This window comes from Psammomys obesus, unplaced genomic scaffold (assembly GCF_907164565.1).
Source record: "Psammomys obesus unplaced genomic scaffold, mPsaObe1.curated_primary_1811, whole genome shotgun sequence".
NCBI lineage: Eukaryota > Metazoa > Chordata > Mammalia > Rodentia > Muridae > Psammomys > Psammomys obesus.
In genome coordinates this window covers 60447479-60467931 of record NW_026591086.1, presented here as the reverse complement: position 1 = coordinate 60467931, position 20453 = coordinate 60447479, and the positions used below count along the sequence as shown (strand labels likewise).

Genomic DNA, 20453 nt, shown 5'->3' with positions numbered 1-20453 from the left:
GTAACAAACATGCCATCAGTTACTTAAACAATTCAAATTTTCATCCACATTGCACTCCATGGGAGGATCAGCAGAGCTGACTGCTAAACACTCTCACTCTGAGACCCAAGGTGAGAAACCAGTGTCTGTCGCTAGCACATAAGCAGGGAGGGAGAAAATTACAATTACGTCCATGCCTTTCAAAGCTTCTACTTGAAAGGAATAGTGTTAATTTTGCCCTTAGGTTTTGAATAAAAAGAGTATCATACACAAGAGGACCTCAATAATGACAAAATGCACTTCTAACTAGAGAAGATTTTAAAGCTAATGTGTAGCTTAAAAATCTTAAGCTGCTTTTACTTTCTATAAAGACACAGATGTAATAAATTCAAAGGTGACGTCTCACTGCAGCTGAGAAGCAGAAACCAAGATGAATAAGCTTATATCAACTGCAGGGTATACATCTAGTTGAAAAAAAAATGATATCTAGAGGCAATAGGAACTGGAAATCAAGAAACTGTGGACTGCAAAGAGAATTTAAAGATCCTCTGATCTATTCAGTTCTTGAGACACTTACTCAATCACTATCAAAATCAAGTAATAAAATTTTAATTTTCAGCAGGACACACCTGCGCCTGTGGAACATTCTAGCAGGACTGTTCTTGCCCAGTTGGTGGGCTGATGAGGCGCTCAGGCTTGAGAACTGATGGTGCTTGTAATTGTTTTCTTCACTCTTGTTATCACAGCTGTGGTGGGTATTCATTCAAAACTGCAAAACTAGCCCCGTAAAAGCTTTCATATGAGATCCCAGCCGCAACCACAGATGTATTCCCCACAGGAAAGTGGAGCACGCTCACTACTGATTCAAACGCTGAATGGGCTGGCGCAGCTTGAGTTTCATTCTCAAACTCCCATGGAGGAAAATACTCCCACCAATACCTCCGTTCTCTTAAGGAAACTGGTGATGCGCATTATTTATTTCTACAGTGCTTCTAGAAGCTTTGGCAAATTTATGGGTTAGTCAAGTTATACATACATATTCAATATCCTAGGTGCAATGTATTTTATATATTCTATTCCTCAAAAAATCATAGTTAAACAGTGATCCTTAAGAAACATGAAAAAACAATATGTATTAGAAACCAAAATTACTCATAGTTTATTAAAGATTGACATATAATTCCACAATAACCTTCTTGTACTTGTTCTGTGTATTTGAGTCTAGACAAACAAAACACCATCAGTAGATGCATAAATTTGAAGTGAATTTTGAGGTGTGAAAAATAATTCAGGAGGTTTTATTATTTTCCAATTATATACTTTGTCATTTTAATTTTAAATATGAATATATTATTAGATTTTCCAGGTTTTTGTTTGTTAGTGTTCTATTTACTTCTGCTAGTAATAAAAATTATTTTATATATTGATGACCTTACATAATGTGCATCTCTTTTCTTAATTCTTTAAGTTTTCAACACACTCCTTCCCTTGCTTGAGACTTTATGGCAATAGCAAAAAAATAGTAACTTTTCTAAAGTGAAAGCACCTGGAAAAGGGTTCCCAGAAAGAAAATCTATTTTGATATGAAGCTTTAAAAAAAAAAATCTGTCAAGGTTTTTTATTTAAAATCATCTCCATCATTATAATTAAGGCATAAAATATAAACATTTTAGAATAAGTAGCAGCAACAGTGCCGGGGTTAGCCTCCCATGTTCACTCCTCTTGAGAGCACAACGCTGAAACTTTGATGGGAGAAGATGGTGAGGTCATCTCAGTACTTGCTGCAGACCGCACGTGTAGGTGGCGGTTGTCTGAGGGATAGTTCTACTTCAAACCTCGAAACTTGGACAGGCTTACTCAGTACCGCCTGAGAATATTTGACATTTGGTGGAGAAGACTCTCCTGTCCGATCATTGGTGGAAGGCAGGGTAATCAGAAGTGTCTCTGACATTAAAGCCCTCCTACCCACACTCCACTAGCCAACTCAGAAAAATGTGTCGAATTAATAGTCATAAGTGCATCATTCTGTGATATTTAAAATGCCATGGCTTTAAACATTAAAAGGCTAAACTTTGTACTCTATGAATTATATCTTAATAAATAAAGCACACGAAAAAGAAACATTGCAGAAAATCACATTGTTTCATCTAAAATTCAAGTACCTGTCCTTGTTCTGTTTTGAGCAATATTTCTTTCTTTTTTTTATTTTATTTTTTCTTATCAGTTACATTTTATTAACTCTGTATCCCAGCTGTATCCCGCTCCCTCATTCCCTCCCAATCCCACCCTCCCTCCCTCATCTCCACCCTGCCCCTTTCCAAGTCCACTGACATGGGGTAAGATGATCAATCCTCATTTAGAAAGACAGATGGGATGTGCATTGAATGTATGACAGGAGTCTACTGAGCGCATCTGAAAGACTCTAACTAGCAGTGTTTTCAAAGCAGATACAAAGACTCATAACCAAACCTTTGGCAGAGTACAGGGAATCATATGAAAGAAGGGGAGTTAGTATGATGGGGAAAGGATAGGAGCTCCACAAGGACCAAATATATCTGGGCACAGGGTCTTTTCTGAGACTGACATTCAACCAAGGACCATGTATGGATATAACCTAGAACCAATGCTAGGATGTAGCCCGTGGTAGCTCAGTAACCAATTGGTTTTTCATAGTAAGGGGAACAAGGACTATTTCTAACAGGAACTCAATGGCTGGCTCTTTGACCTTCCACCCCCCAAGGGAGGAGCAGTCCTGTTAGGCCACAGAGGAGGACTTTGCAGCCAGTCCTGAAGATACTTGAGCAATATTTCCAGTAGCTTCTACACCCAGTTCTTCCAAAAGCACGTGTCAGGTTGACTTTGCTATTTTCAACTGAGGAATGAATGCATATTTCTTATTTTGCTAGATCAAAAAAATGTTCTTCCAGATGAGTTTTTTCTTATCCTGATTTTTTTTTTCCTGATCTGAGAGCACAAACACACCTGAGGCTAAATGTCTTCCAAAGAAGTGTTTATTCATGCATGTTTATGCAGTGCTTTTCCCAGTGAACAATACCCAACAAATAATGGTATTGGATTTCATAAATGTCAGTGGCAATTAGATCCTCAAGTTCAGAAAGCTTTAAACCTGTGAACTGTGCTTTTGCTATTTTTAATATATTGAAATGAATGAACCTAAACTGAAATTGAGCAAGCTGAAGTAGAGAAAATGTGTGTTCGTGTGTGTGTGTGTGTGTGTGTGTGTGTGTGTGTGTGTGTCCACAATGGAGAGAGAAGAGACAGAAAGAAAAAGACAGCTTTTCTTTGTCCAGGTACTTTTCCTGATCAGGGCGTAGTTTACCAATTCTGGAAAAGCAACATTTTCTTTTTTCACTTTTCAGAGATTTCATCAATGTTCTAAGTATGGTGCACAATAGGTGGCTTCACTCACCCCTTCCAGAACAAGGCAGACTGGAGCCACCCTGGCACTTCCTGGCACTCTCCTCAGCCGACAACGGGCATGATCTGGGGTGCTCACACTTCTTTCCATGCCAGCCTGCTCTGCAGTCACATCTCCCACAGTTACACTGCCCATGACCTTGAGAGGAAGAAAAAAGGGAGATCACATGAAGATTATGTAACCAGAGACAGTTTATAGCTTTTGTCCTAAAAGTTACTGTCAGAAGTAAGTCAGGATCCTAATTTATGCAGCATTAATGATTAAAACAGAAACATTTTTCTCTGTTTTAAACAAGCAATGTACATTAATGGATCAAAAATGACAAATAAAATCAACAAATATCAATAAAATAAATAGTGCAGTAAGGTTTTTAGTATGACTAACAAATTCTAGATAAATGTGATTGTATTGGTCTGCTGGGAAGTAAGTGAAGAATTCGATGGATTTAGCAATTAATTCATGTGAAGGAAAACTATAGGAAATAGAAAACAATCATATTTTTTAAAGTATGTTTTTCTTTCTAATGAATTACTCAACCGATTTACATATTTAAAAGAAATAAGGAGCCACAAACTGAAAACAAAACAAAATATCTAGAGTTAGGGAGTAGTTGATTTCCTGGGCCCCAAGTTTATTAAGTTAAAAAGTACATAGAAGGTGGGAGTGATTTTAAGGACCAAAGGAAAGGTGTTCAATGATGTAAGTCTACTATAATTTAATTTTTAAATCTATGAACATGTGTAGGTTAAAACTGCACAGGAGTAATGACATTCTACACACACACACATTGTTAAATTACAGCCACAGTCAAGCTAATGACTGGGCCTCACCCCACACAAGGGCCTGATGTGCTACCAACACTCAAGACCCACCTGCCCCATAAAGTCTAAAGCATGCAGAGAACTTATACTGACCATGCAAAACATTGTGACTTCTGGCTTGTTCTTCTCTAACTTTGAAAGTTCGTATGTTTTAATCAACACCTCCCACCCTTCAGTACTTGGTAACTAACTATCTATCTTTATTTTTAAGAACTTAATATTTTGTATCCGGAAAGATGTCTCAGCATTTAAGAGCACTTTCTGCTCTTCCAGAGGAACTGGGTTAGTGTTTCAGCCAACGAGTGGTAGTTCACATCTATCTGTAATTCCATTTCCGGGGGATTAATGCCCTCTTCTGACTCCTGTGGGCACCAGGAATGCAAGTAATGCACATACGCAGGAAAAACACACATAAAATAAAAGTTGTACCAATTTCATAAAAATTAAAAATAATTTAACATTTTTAGATTCTGTATAGTTATATTCTACAGATAGCATAATGTCCTCATGGTTTAGCCATGCTGATGCAAATGCTAAATTTCTTTCATGGAGAATTCTATTCTAGTCTATACATCTGTATCTACATATACAAATATCCATCATGAAGATACTACTTTAAGGTAATGTATTTCCGTTGGATATTTACCCAGAAATTTCTCCCTCCCTTTCCGCCTTCCAAAGCTTACCGTCTAAGTGTCTCAACTCTTCTTTATTAAAATTATAAAGTCCACACTGCAAAAGGCTTTTAGGGGCTTTGTTTGTTTGCTTGTTTGTTTGTTATGTTTGGTTTAAATTATCTACTGACCTGGTTCTTTACAACAATAATATTATAGGTCAAAACAAAGTTGTATAATAGTGATCATTAAATGTGAATATTTTAAGTAGCAAATTAAATTCAGTGAACATTTCTAGAGTCCCTGTTACATGATAGTCTGGTCAATATGGTGCTGCCATCACTAATTCTCTATAGTGGGAGAAGATGTATTGTTGATAAATATTTATAATATGTGAATATGGTCATTTACATCTTACAATATGAGAATTTTACCAATAATTGCCTGTATTTATTAAAAGTTACTTTTCATAAATCATTTAGTTCTGTGGCCTTTTGCAGTTTATCTCAGTTTCAGAAATTATTAATTATTAACTAATTATTGCTTTTAGTTATTAGTTTTAACTGTCAGCTAAGCACAGAGTCACCTAAGAAGGAGTATCAATTAAAGGACCTTCTAAGCAGATTAGCTCATAGGCATGTCTGTGGGGAACAGTCTGGATTTTAAACTGACACCCACTGTTGGCAGCACCATTCCCTAGGCCCGAGGCAGGTGCTCCTGAGCTTTATAAGAAGGACAGCTAAGTGTGGGTTTGTGAGAGATATGGGAAGAAGTCCTTCTCTATGATTTCTATTTCAAGTTCCTACTTGAGTTATTACCATTATTCCCCTCAATGGTAGACTGTGACCTGTAAGTCAAACAAATTTGTCACACCCTAAGTTGCTTTGATTATAGCATTTTTCACAATGACAGAATAAAACTAGAACACTATTTTTCTTCTCAACCCTCCTGGTAATAAGGACTTCTCAACCCTCCTGGTAATAAAGACAAACTTTAAGTAAATTGACATTGGAAATGTATATATAAATAACTATTTGTGAGTAAAAAACCTTAACATCTAAAGTACAGTTTACTCTACTGTTTTATATGAGCAAATGGCTTTAAAATATTTCGAAACAGGCAAGATTTAGTTCAAAGACAGTTAGATCTGTGAGAACACAATACAAGGCATGCTGCCATTTGTAGCAGATTAGTTGACATTCTTTTTTTAAAAAAAATCCTTTATTAATTACACATTATTCACTTTGTATCCCCCCTGTAGTTCCCTCCCTCCTCCACTCCCAATACCTCCCTTCCTCCCCCTTTTCCACCCATGCCCCTCCCCAAGTCCACTGATAGGGGAGGTCTTTTCCTTCCTTCTGATCCTAGTCAATTAGGTCTCATCAGGAGTGGCTGCATTGTCTTCTTCTGTGGCCTGGTAAGGCTGCTCCCCCCTCAGGGGGAAGTGATTAAAGAGTAGGCCAATCAGTTCATGTCAGAGACAGTCCCTGTTCCCACAACTATGGAACCCACTTGGATGCTGAACTGCCATGGGCCACATCTGTACAGGGGTTCTAGGTTATCTCCATGCATGGTCCTTGGTTGGAGTATCAGTCTCAGGAAAGACCCCTGTGCTCAGATTTGCTCAGATTTTTTGGTTCTATTGCTCTCCTTGTGGAGTTCCTGTCATCTCCAGATCTTACTATTTCCCACTTCTTTCATAAGATTCCCTGCACTCTGCCCAAAGGTTGACCATAAGTCTCAGCATCTGCTTTGATAGTCTGCAGAGCAGAGCCTTTCAGAGGCCCTCTATGTCAGGTTCCTGACTTGTTCCCTGTTTTCTCCTTCTTCTGATGTCCATCCTCTTTGCCTTTCTGGATAGGGATTGAGCATTTTAGCAAGAGTCCTCCCTCTTGATTAGTTTCTTTAGGTGTACAGATTTTAGTAGGTTTATCCTATGTTATATGTCTATATGAGTGAGTATATACTGTGTGTATATTCTGCTTCTGGGATAGCCCACTCAGGATGATCTTTTCTAGTTTCCATCATTTACCTGCAAATTTCATGATATCCTTGTTTTTTTATTGTGGAGTAATATTCCATTTTGTAGATATACCACAATTTCTGTATCCATTCCTCAACTGAGGGGCATCTGGGTTGTTTCCAGCTTCTGGCTATTACAAATAAAGCTGCTACAAACGTGGTTGAGCTAATGTCCTTATTGTGTACTCGAGCCTCTTTTGGATATATGCCTAGGTGTGGTATAGCTGGATCTTGAGGAAGCGCTATTCCTAGTTGTCTGAGAAAGGGCCAGATTGGTTTCCAGAGTGGTTGTACAAGTTTACATTCCCACCATCAGTGGAGGAGAGTTCCCCTTTCTCCACAACCTCTCCAGCATGTGTTGTCACTTGAGTTTTTGATCTTTTGTCACTTGAGTTTTTGATCTTAGCCATTCTGATGGGTATAAGGTGAAATCTCAGGGTCATTTTGATTTGCATTTCCCTGATGACTAATGATGTTGAACATTTCTTTGTTTCTCTACCATTCGATATTCCTCTATTGAGAATTCTCTGTTTAGCTCTGTACCCCAGTTTTAAATTGGATTTCTTGATTTGTTGCTGTTTAACTTAACAGCTTGAAAGAATGGTTAGATGGAAGGAGGAAAATCTTCCTTAATTTTGGAGGTTTTTAAACTGTATCTGCCTTGGCAAAACATCTCCAGATGAGAATGTCATGAAATCCCTACTTTACCTAAGAGGATGCAGCCAGCTGTTGTGACACACAGGAATTCACAGCCAGGGAGACACCCGATGCCAGAACATCCTAGTCCACCCAGAGATAGCAAGAGGGAGGGAGACAGAGACAGAGAGAAATGGAGAGACACACACAGAGACAGAGAGACAGAGAGACAGAGACAGACTGAGAGAGAGAAACAGGGAAAGAGAGAGGCAAAAGCCGTGGAGAAAGGTACAAAAAGAAACCAAAGAGTGCAGACAGATAACACCGTCAAGCTGAAACAGAAAGCCAGCTTAAACTTTGTAACAGTTATTTCCTATGTGAAGTTCATTTGCATGGCAACATTAACAGAGAAGGTGCAGGTTTAACACACTTCTTTAACCCCAGCACTGGGAGGCAGAGGTACAGGTAAGCAGATCTCCGAGTTCAAGGCCAGCTGATCTTCATAGGCGTTACAGAGCAACCAAGCTGCAGAAAGACTCTGTCTGGGTATGTGAGGGGACATAAAAAAAATCGTCATAAGTTATTATGAAGTGATTTTTTTAGACTTAGAATCTGATCCAATCACTAGCCAAAGAGCCCAATTATGTAGGGCTCAATGCTATTGTTTTATATATTTGGGAGGGTAGTGCCGCTGTGTGTGCCACACTGCACAAACGGAGGTCAGAGGCCAACTTGCAAGAAGGCCGGGTTTTTGTTTGTTTGTTTGTTTTATCCCTTAACGTCGGTCCTAAGAATTAAATTAATATCGTCAGGCTTGGTGGCAAGTGCTGTTTTCCACAGGGTCGTGTTGCTGGCCCCTTCGTGATTTATAATAAATTTCATATGCTCCTTACCTAGAAGAAATCATGTTGGGAATTTTGCTTTTAAGGCCTCATATTAACTGTTTCTAACTGGGTCATTTTATTCAGTTTTTAAAATTCCTTTAAGCCTTTGCCACCTTTGTGCTATGGTGCTGCTATCTTTCGTTGCCATCGTTATTTCTGTGTCCTTCACAGAGCAGAGGACGGAACACGTGAGCTGCACCATAATTTCCTGTGTACTTGTGTACAACATTATGAATTCTTGAGGATGACCTGGTAAATTTTGATTCTGCCTCTGGCCATGCTAACTCTCAGCAAAGCTGGGGACACCAGGTCCTAACTTTTCTCAACTGTATGATGCTTCTAACTTTGCTCTTGATTTCTGCTTCTGCCTTGTACATCAATCACAGCTCTTAGCTATCCAAAGCCTATACTATCAGTACTTTACTCATCAGTGTGTGCTGTGTCACGGGTGTGGCTGGCTCAGAGCACAGAGGCGTTGCCCTTGAACAGCAAGTGTGAAGGTGGGAGAACCGTCCGCCTCAAGATGACTGCTTTCCCTCTGGAATCATCTGGCTATGTGTATGTGCTTCCTTCTCAATTTTCCCCAAAACATTCAATATCAGCCCAAACATTTAATCTGGGAGACAGTGAACAGGAGGGTGGTGCTTAAGGCATACATGAAGTGCTCTGGAGCTGGTGAGCACGTGGCAGCTGGTATAAATGATTAAATCACAACATGACCGATTGTATTTTTTTAATGCAGGGGAAGCAATCTTTCCTAAATCAAATACACCAATGAGGAGCACTCAAGAAACAAATATAAGAATCATAGGAAAGTTTTATGTGTCCAAGTCCACAGTGAAGACAAGCAGAACTAGCCTTGGCAAAGTTAAACTGGGTACAATGACTTCAGTGTGTAACCCCAGCACTCTGGAGGCTGAGGCAAGATTGCTTTTAGTTAATGTCTAAATGAGCTACACATGAGTTCCAAGCCATACCTGCCTGCAAAGTAAGACTATGTCTCAAAATAAATAGATAAAAATACCATTTAATAATTTAAACATTTACTCAAGATTAACTGCTAGAATTATAAAAAATGATTTTTACTTTCTCAGTGGTGAAAACTCCTCACATCTTGATTTCAAGAAATCTGCTCTATGCTATCAAAATAAATTTCAAAATGTTAGCAATTCCATTCTAAATAAAACTGTGCATTTCCTATAAAAGATTTTTAATCCACATAGTCAGAAACTCACTTAGAAGTGTAAAGTATTGACTCCAGATTGTCAGGAAGTGGCTGAGTCAGAAAAGCACTTGGAAGTGCAAGGGGTTGATATGACTTCTGAAGCAGGCACTGAGTCCTGAGAGGAGACCGGAAGCTAAGAAACAGCACTGTGTTCTCTCTTCTGCAGTTACTACTTTCTCAGTTCCAGTCTCAAAGCCCAGCTAAGAAGGAAGGGATCGCAGAACAGAAATGAAATCAGGAAGATAAGAGGGCTTGATTTTGATTAAAAGAGAGAGAGAGAGAGAGAGAGAGAGAGAGAGAGAGAGAGAAGAATTTAGAGTAAATGATCTGTTGACATGAGACGCAGTGTCTGCCTGACACACTGACATATACTATTAGGTTTTTTTAAAGGAAATGTGGGAGAAAGGGTTTAAGATAAATAAAATGGCTGTTTTTCACCTGACTTAAATGTGCCACTGTGCTTTTCTAAGCCTCATCAGAAATTACTCTTTCAAATGGAAAGAAGCAAAAAAAGACTCTCGGCACACTGATCTGAATGTAGTGCTTCCAGGCTGGCTTGTGTACACTTTAAGCCCACGGAGTTAGTCTCATTTCTTCTAACAAGTGTTCTTTACACTGTGTGGGCAGATAAACAAAACTGACATGAAAGATGGAGGATGCTGTTGTTTATCTCTGCCCTCAACGTCAGTTATTCAAATCAGGAAACTGTTCTCACACACCCTCACACTGTGTGCAAAGGCACACCCACACACGTGTACATGTTCACACATGCACAAATGTCCACACCTACACACAGACCTGCACATATATACATGGACACACATGCACACACACATGCCCGCACACATGTACACTTGCAGAGAGAGCTTTGGGGTATAATCGACCTATTGCAAACATGACTGCTCCCCAGGCTGCTTCCCATGGTCAGGAAGGTTCACGGCAGGACTAGTCGGCACAAACTCTCAGGCCGTTCTAAGACGAGTGTGACACCTAAACCCATGTTTCACTTGTGGATTGTGCTACCCTGAGTTACAAAGGCTAAACTCTAAAACAAGCAGCCTAGCATAAATTTAGTCAAGCACATTTCTAATGTATATTTTTCTCCTGAAGAAAATATTCCTTCCTTTAAAGTCTAAAACACATACCTGGATGTAAATCTGATAGTTACAAATAGCTTCTTAAAACTGACACAAAGACCATCAACAGGGAAAACTTCAAGGAATAAATTACACTTAGCTAATTATTTATATAATTAAAATATTTCTATATTGATTTTCTTCATTCAAGATAAGGCATGATGGCTATTTAGTAATTTCCTTCCCTGTTTTCTTTAGTGCTTCACTAATCTATTACAAGTTCCCCCACATAATATAGTTTTATTGCGCTAGTCCATTTTTCAAACTAATGCAGCCCACATTATGCTTTCGTCATTTTTGAATATTGGACAATAAGTATAAAGATTAAGGTCATCCTGGATGATACTGTTCTGACTCTGGGGTTTGGGGAATAGACAGAGTGATAGGTAGCCATTCAGAAATTTGGAGTTGAAGAGGAACCTCAGTGGTTCAGAGCAATTGCTGCTCTTCCAGAAGACTCAGTTTCAGTTCCAACACCATGCTAGGCACTTCATGACTTCCTGTAACTCCAGTTCCAGAGGATACAATGCCTTTTGCTAGCCTCCAAGACACTGGTACACACACACACACACACACACACACACACACACACACACACACACGAGGGAGGGGGAGAGAGAGCTACATAAAATAAAAGTTAAAAAGTTATTTCAAAATCAGGAAAGAAGCTGAATAAACATACTAGTTTAGATTTCCAGTTGTACACTTGTCAGTTCAGTCATGTCCAAATATTGGCATAAAGTCTTTTGTTTGAAATGAGTGCCTTTGTGAGTGTGGGTGTGTGTATCAGTGTGTGTTTGCACACGAATGCACACCTACCTATGTGTGTATGTGTAGGGTTGTATGATGGTTTTGAAAGAATATACACAATTTCATACTGTGTTGATAATATAATCTAGAAATGAAAGAACGTAATGAAACTAATTTAGAGGCAGGTGTGATATTTTAATACATCTGTACACTTGTACCTATGATTGCTAAGTATAAGATTTTTAAACTTGAAGGCAGGGTTATTTTAGGGTCACAGGTTTTGTCGGTGGGTTGTTATACCCTCCTTCCACCAGTCTTGCCTGTCTGGGAGGTGGCCACTCCAGTCTTCATGCCCCTCGCATTAGGAGCCTCAGCTAGAGTCACACCCATGCCCTCCCAGGAGCCCACCCTGTGGCAGGCCTCCAGCTTGACAAGGAGATGCCCCCCCTCAGTTTCCCTTCGTGTCCCCATCCCTCTCACCTCCCACCCCTTCTCCCCACATCTGATCTCCACCCTTGTTTCCTTCCCCATTCCATAGCCTTCCCAGTTCCCTCTCTTCATCCACTACTGCTGTCTATTCTGTTTGCCTTCGGAGTGACATTCTGGCACCCTCCCTTGGGCCCCCCTTGTTACTCAGCATCAATGTCTATGCTGTATTATAGGTCTAATATCCACTTATAAGTGAGTACACACCATGTGCTTCTTTCTGTGTCTGGGTTACATCACTTAGGATGATCTTTTCTAGTTCCATCTATTTGCCTGCAAATTGGTCTAACCTAAGACTGGAAGAGAGCCAGCCCCTGACACTAATGATGATACTCTGCTATGTTTGCAGACAGGAACCTAACGTGACTGTAGTCTGGGAGGCTCCAGCCAGCAGCAGATGGAGACAGACGCTGGGATGTGCAGCCAAACACGGGGCAAAACTCTAAGTGTCCTGTGGAAGTGTTAGAAGAAGGCTGGAAGGATCTGGGGGAGGGGGACAGGAACCTCACAAGAAGACCAACAGAGACAACTAACCCAGTTCCATGGGGGCTTTCAGAGCCTGAGACATCAACTAGGGAACAAGCATGGTCTGGACCTAGGCTCACTGAACACCTGTAGCTAATGGGCAGCTTGGCCTTCTTGTGGGGTGCCTGGCAAGTAGAGGGGGGGATGGCTGTTTCTAACATGAACTCCATTGCCTGATTTTGGATCACTTTTCCCTGGCAGGTCTTGTCTAGCTTCAGGGAATTAAGATATGCTCAGTCCTTATGTGACTTGATATTCTGGGAAAACTTGATGGGGGGTGTTCCCCTTTTCTTAGTATAAAGGGGGAGGGAAGGGCAGGGCTGGAAGGTGGGGAGGAAGGAGGCACCCTCGGGATGTAGATTAAATAAACTAACATAAAATTTAAAAAATAAAATAAAGGTTTTTACACTTGAGTGTAATGTTGATAGAACAGATGGACAGAGCTGGAGTGAATGAATGAAATGAGAATGTCAAGTAAAAGCACCGACTTAAACTAATGCACTTAGGTATTTCCTTTAGACTTAAATAAGACCAATAGTCTCAGCAGAACAAGAATGAGAGCTAAATATAAACTACATTTCATTCAAGCCTTATTACATTCTTGCTTTGCAAAAATCCCTGGAGAATTTGATGTCAGGTTTTTCTTTGTCATCACACAAAGGGGTTCACATAACTTGATAATCAAATGTATGCCACCCTATATTATCTACATTATCGGTGAAAGAGGTAGTTAGGAAATCTGCAAAGTCTAAAGCTCTCAGCATGATTTACAGAATTCAACAGGCTTAGACAGAATTCAGAAATCCGCCAGCCCTAATTCATCAAGGAGTTCAGAAAAAGTAAGATTTATAAGAATTTGGGTACAGAACAATTCTCCCTCAGTAAAATGAGTAAAACTGAACAACTGCATTTGTATTTCTATGCTAAATCACATCAGTGCTTGGGCTATATATATTTTTAGAAGACAATGGCAGCGTGAATACTGTCAAAATATTTAATTCCTGTGAATGAATGAATGAATGAATGAATGAATGAATGAATGAATGAAATTATTTCTTTTTCTGATAAAACATAGATAATGTCTCCCTCCCTGAGTTGGTACAAAAATTCAAATGGAATAATCTGTAACTGCAGAACACTGCAAGGGCCTGGCCAACCAATGATCTCAATTCATGTGAGTGTCTTCTTCTTCAATTCCTTTTCTTAAGTCTGGGAGCCACAATGGCTATGTTAAAACCACTTCAACCAAATAAACAGAAATCACAGTTACCCATGATGTCTTGTTACTCACATCACAATTGACCACAATCAATTCTTCCCACCTTTCTGTACCTACAGCATTTGGCCACATATGAAAGATGAATCATTTACTCTTCCCCTTTCAATCCTGCCATCCAGGTAGCCATAACTACTCAACCACCTTTTTCTTTAACCTACATGTTAGGTAATAGTTGGAAATGGGACGAGAAAGAAAACAAGGCAGAGGGAGTGAAGAAGGTAAGTTAAGAAAACACGGAGTCATGGTGCTTAGCTTACTATAGTAGCTGAGCAGTGCCACATGAACTGAGTGTGTAAAAGGCTATGAAGGATCACTACAATGCAGTAATTATGAATGACCAACCCCATACATATATCAGCATCAAGATCAGATGAAAATCATGAAAAAAGTACTTGCCATCACATCAGCATCACAAATTTAATTTCCTCTTTCTACAGACACAGTCTTGGTTAATCATTTACTTTGTTTTCTTCTTTAAAATTGCATTATTTGCTTATAGAAAACATTAAAAATGTAGTAGTATTTTGAACCTCATTATAATTTCAACTACCATCTCAATGTTTACAGCCTTAAATTCTCATCTTTAGCCCCATCCTACATTCAATAAGCTTCAAAAGATATCACCTTTGACTTGCCACTGGTCTCATATGCTCACAATATCCCCAAACTTCCTTCTCTGCCCAACCATTGCAAATAGCACCAGCATTTACTCAGACAATAAGGCTAGAAAAGCAATGATGGTAGTAGTCTTCTGTCTACACACTTCACAAGCTCTCCATTGCCTGAAGAATATTATGGTCAGAATTCAGTTAGTAGTCTATCTCCTTCCTCCCACATTCTGGTTATTTTCCCCTTGTTCCAAACAAGCATCATATTCCTCTCTTCTTCCTTTCTGGGATGTTCTTTTTATAGTTCCTTACCTGAAACCTACATTTAAGACAGAATTCTACATCTGTGGTCCAGTAGCATCCTGCCATTTATACCTACCTATGTGAATAGACACATCTCCCTAATTAGAATGCTAAACAAGCTCATTTCCTCACAACCTCTGGTATGCTTAGCATACAAAAAGCATTCAATAATTGTTAGCTTCTAAAAAATAACCAGCGTGGTGGCACCAATGATATGGGAGAACATGCACATTTTCTAAAATACTATGAATACAAGATTTGAAGGGTTTTCAGAAGAAGGAGTCTGCAGGAGGAAAGTTCTGGAACCAGGCTAGCCCAGCCTCTGAAGTTACACAGTCATGATTACACAGGACAACTATTCTATCTCCTTTTGCTGGCAAACTTTCCATAGCCAAAAGGAATTGTTTGTCTACCTGAAATGGACCGACCAAGCAGTCAGGATAAAGATGAGTGCAGCCAGTCCTGGAGATCCCTGATAAACCAGGGTCAGATGAAAGGGGAGGAGAACCTCCCCCAGCAGTGGACTTGGAAAGGGGCAGGGAGGAGATGAGGGAGGGAGGGTGGGATTGGAAGGGAATGGGGGAGAGGGTTATGGCTGGGATACAAAGTAAACAACCTGTGATTAATATAAAAATAAAATTTAAATTAAAAAATGTGTGTGCACAACACACACATGCACACAACCTCTGTCTTCTGGATTATCAAGCTTAGAATCTGTAACTTCACTGGGGGAGTGTGCACATGCGTGGGTGTACATCCCTGTGCTTGTACCCACGGTGTCCAGCAGAGGACTCGGGTGTCCTTCTCCATAGCTCTCTGCCTTGTTCTTCAAGGTGGCGTCTCTCCACCTGGAGCGCGAATGGCGAGTAGCAAGCCCCTTATCTCAAATTTGCTTTCCACTGGGATTGCAGGCACACATACAGCCCTGTCCAGGTTCTTAGGTGGGTTCTGTGACCCCCACGTGAGGCCTTGTGTTTATTTGCTAAGGGCCGTCACCCACCGAATCCTCTCCCTAGTTCCCAGATACTTTCCTGCTGGTCTTTAAAGTTTCCAGCCACGTTTGCTTCCTTAACTGCTGGTCTCAGTAACCCAGACACAACCCATAAGCTGGCATAAAGAATTTGCTAAATAAATATTTAAAATGTAAAATACTTGAGTCCATTAACAAGATAGATTGCACTACAGAGTATTTTGTGAAAATTTTTTATCAGTTTATGAATCTATCATTCCCCCCAACAACTGTATTGACCTAAGTTTTGGCATATGTTTCTCTTGCAGTCTTTTGCTGACAGCCAGCAGGTCGCTAGTTCTGCGGTTTCATAGTTGTGCTGAATGATATCTGGAGATAATGGATCTTCTCAGCCAGGGATTAGGCTAATATTAAGAGTGGGTGAGTTTCATCTCAAGTCTTTGCAGAAAGTCTGAAATCTCTAGATTTTGCCCACAGTACTGAGTAGCACTGAAAACACAGAAAGCCTGGGGATGCAAGCTCACTTTGTCTCAGTGTATGTGAGAATCAGAATGACTGCACAACAAGGAAGTAAATCTTTTATATAAAATGAGAAACAGGAGCTACCTTACCTGAACAGAAATCATCAGAGTATCGATCATAAACAGCTCTGCAGTCTCTCTCATCACACTCACACGTGTCCCCGTGAATGTCTCCCCAGTCCCCAGTTGGATCAACATCATGGCAAGAACATTCACCACATACACACGTTCCTAGATGGTGGGGGAAAAAAAAGAAATTTTATGGGGATCCAGGCAAGACAAAAGTATAAAAGAAAACATCTGGCATATTTATTATTTAAAATATTGATTCTCTTACATTTTTAAAATATAAATATTTAAGATAAAATATTCTAAGAGAAACGCCATCTAATGTTGATAGCAAAAATTTCTTAACAAATAAAAGTTACCTATACTTATGTGAGATAGTTAGATATTCCATTAATATTGTGTCAATTTGTCTCAAAGCTAATATTAAAGCAATAAATCATTGTTGGCTGCAAGAAACATATAAACAATTTGATCCAAAAAAAGTGAAGACAAAGATAACAGAAAAAGGTAACTCAAAATTTGTTATGACCAACTTAGGAGTTTGAAAATTGCAGTATGAAAGCATCACCAGGAGTAGACAATACATATATACCTAGGAGGGAAATGTTTTAGCCAACTTTGGATGTGGAATCTAAGAAAATTGAACATGCAGACAGAACTGAGAGGTGTGACCTCACCAGTGGGAGAGTGTATTGGAAAGCATTTTGTTGTCAGTAATATTTTCTTTACATTGGTTGTCAGCTTTTAGGATAGATAACAGGCAAATTATTTGGGAACTAAAATAAGAAATCTCTTCTTTAAATAAAAATAAGTAGCAATTTGACTAAAACTTAAATGTACATAATAAAACCATAGGATATGAACAAATTAAATTTTGTTCAAAATTTATATCTGAAACACAATTACTAAAAAAAAAAAAGAAAGAAACATACTTAACAACATGAAACTTTGAAATTTGGATTAGGACAAGAAACAGAAGAAGAATAGCCCATAGAGCTGAAGCAAGTATTAATATGTATGCATGTAAAAGGTAAAAGTTCATTCACAAATATCTAACCAGTTCTTAGACATCAAGACATTTTAAAATGCCTAACATAAGACAGGCAAAGACAGAAAATAAGAAATATCAGGGAATTTATGATAAGCATGACAAGAGTTGACCATGCAAATAATATCATTAAGAGTTGAGGGTAAGACCATTCATAATGAATTAAAATTACTTTTATGATATTGAATATAACTGACTAATAAATGTATATAAAGTTAAAAATTATTTTTTATGTTGGATTGTCACTGGTAATGAAGCATGCAGAATCTAGAGGCTTCAAGGGCGTGGGTGAATGTACTACCAAAATTCTGGCTTTGTAGCCATTAGAATACAAAGGTCTTTGGCAGAAGAGTGAGTTAGTGTGATATGTAGTAGGAGGTCTTCCACGTAAACAAAGGGTTTCCCGTGTGTGTGTGTGTGTGTGTGTGTGTGTGTGTGTGTGTGTGTGTGTGTTAAGCCCAGGATTCTTGCCTTCTTTATTCTTTAAATACTTATGTCTTTCTCTATTTATCAATATTTAAGACACTGTGTCAGGCATTTCTCTCTGAGCAAACTATATTAAAATGACTTGAACCTTTATAGAAACAGAAAACAAAGCTCACCCAGCTTTCTATTTTAATGTTTTTAAAGAAAGTGAAATATCACCAGGTAGGCAAGCATGGCTCTCTTTTATTAACCTCCTCAGAGACGAAAAAAGTCATTTACTTGCAGTAATAATCAACAAACAAACATTAAAAACAAGTCCCTTAAACTATGCTGATGAGATGCTCAATGAGTAAAAAGCATCCATGGTCAAGATAACACCTGAGTGTTATCTCCAGAGCCTACATGCTAAGACAGAAGTTATTGTCACAAGTTGTTCTCTGACATTCACAGGTATGCCATGATAAATACATGCCCATACATTTAAGAACACAAGCACACAAAATACATTAATGAATTGTTTTTTTAATTTGATTTTATACCAGCAGTTATAATTTTAAATTATATTTGATAAGCATAACATTTAACCTTTATGTTTAAGGTAACTGTACAATTAATAGGGGTGTTTGATTTATGGTTTCTGTTATCTATTGTTTTAAATACATTTTAGTAAGCTAAATTCATTTATGCTGATTCTGCATTTAAACCAAGCCTACCATTACCCATGATTAAGACAGGAGGGTTGTCTGACTATCCTCTGCATAATCAGATACTATGCTGTCCATGATTCTTTTTTATTATCTTTTTAAATTTTTATTATTAGTTACATTTTATTAATTCTGTATCCCAGCTGTATCCCACTCCCTCATTCCCTCCCAATCCCACCCTCCCTCCTTCATTTCCTCCCTGCAGCTTTCCAAGACCACTGATTGGGGAAGACCTCCTCTCCTTTCAACTGACCCTGCTTTATCAGGTATATTCAGGACTGGCTGCAAAGTCCTCCTCTTTGACCTAGCAGAACTGCTCCTCTCTTGGGGGGTGGGGAGGTCAAAGAGCCTGCCACTGAGTTCTTGTCAGAAATAGTCCCTGTTCCCCTTACTAGGGAAAAACCAATTGGTTACTGAGCTACTACAGGCTACATCTGAGCAGAGGTTCTAGGTTATATCCATATATGGTCCTTGGTGGAATATCAGTCTCAGAAAAGACCCCTGTGCCCAGATATATTTGGTCCTTGTGGAGCTCCTATACTCTCCACCTCATACTAACTCCCCCTTCTTTCATATGATTCTTTAGTCTAAAGATATTTAGCATAGCATCTGCAGGAATTGTCTTTTGGCTGTGCTGTTCCAGTTTTGTACAGGTGCCAAAGAATTTCCAGTCTCCTTGCTAACTATTTGCTGCTTAATTCTCTCAGAAGGACAAATAGAATAGACACTGGACATGGTTGAAGAGAGGGAACAGGACTCCACCCAACGGAGAATTGAAACAGATGCTGAGACTCACAGCCAAACTTTGGGCAGAGCATAGAAAGTCTTATGGAAGAGTCGGGGAAAGAAGGACCTGAAGGGGACAGGAGCCCTCCAGGACAGAGCCAACAAATCTGAGCCCAGGGCGGCCTGCAGAGTCTTATGCACCAACTGAGGACCATGCATGGAAAGAACACATGATCTCTGCTCAGATGTAGCCAATAAGCAGCTCAGTCTCCATGTAGGTCACCTAATAAGGGGACTTCAGGATGTCTCTGACATGAACTCTGTTGCCTGCTCTTCTATCGCCTCCCCTGAGGGAGGTTGCTTTGCCAGGCCACAGAGGAAGAGGATGGCAAGCAGTGCTGAAAAAACTTGATAGTACAGAGTCAGTTGGTAAGGGAGGAGGGCTCCCCTTTTCTGACTAGGAGACAGGGATAGGGGGAAGACAGAGGGAGGGTGGGGAGGGGGAGGGGGCTACAATCAGGATGTAAAATGAATGAAGTAATAAAAAACACTAAGAAAAAGAATGACTATTTTCTCTTATCTCAGTAAAGAACAAGAAAGATAAGATTGTTAGTGTCAATGTGGATTTCATCAGAATAGGTGGTTTTGGGTGAAGACTGTCCCACACTGAAGGAAATATACTGAGAAGAAGTCTTAACAACAATGAGCTTTGTTTCTACCAGGTGATGTGGTAACTGGAATGACTAACACACCTCTGTTGCTGCAGACTCTGCCGTCTGGAGATGTGCATCTTCGCTTGCTTTCCCAGGGGGTGATGTCACACTGGAATTCACATTTATCTCCATGCCAACCAGCCTCGCAGTAACAGTTTCCACAGTAACACTTCCCATGGCCTTTACCCAAAAGAATTTTATACAGTGAGGAAAAAAGCACCTTTTCAAAGCAGCATTAACTTTCTACCTCTTCACAATCATTTTTGCCTTTGAAAATAACAAAGGTTGCCAGATCGTTGCTGAAATTAATCAACTTATATATATATATTTTGTCCCAAAACATCAGAATTTAGCTTATATCTATATAATATACAAATAAATGCAGCCAATATGTCCTTTACCTTGGCCTACAAGGAAAGTGATTAAGATGGAAAGTAATTAAATGGCCTATCCTGGGCAGGGCAGAATGGGGTAGATGTGCCTAAGGTTCCTAGGCTTGGAGAGGACAGAGACAATCATGGGAGAAAGACAGGTGGAAAGAATGAAGGAAGGAGGGCCCCACAATGGGT

At 39.4% G+C, this 20453-nt stretch overlaps 1 protein-coding gene across 2 annotated transcripts in view; it reads right to left on the bottom strand.

Moving 5' to 3' along the window:
• Positions 1-20453, bottom strand: part of Itgbl1 (integrin subunit beta like 1) — a 307337-nt gene that overhangs the window by 127151 nt on the left and 159733 nt on the right. For both annotated transcript variants that reach the window (XM_055609725.1, XM_055609726.1), the window contains 3 exons: positions 19924-20064; positions 16289-16429; positions 3410-3556 (listed from right to left, as the gene is read on the bottom strand). In XM_055609725.1, coding sequence (XP_055465700.1) covers positions 3410-3556; positions 16289-16429; positions 19924-20064 — 429 coding nt within the window. The remainder of the gene's footprint in view (positions 1-3409; positions 3557-16288; positions 16430-19923; positions 20065-20453) is intronic.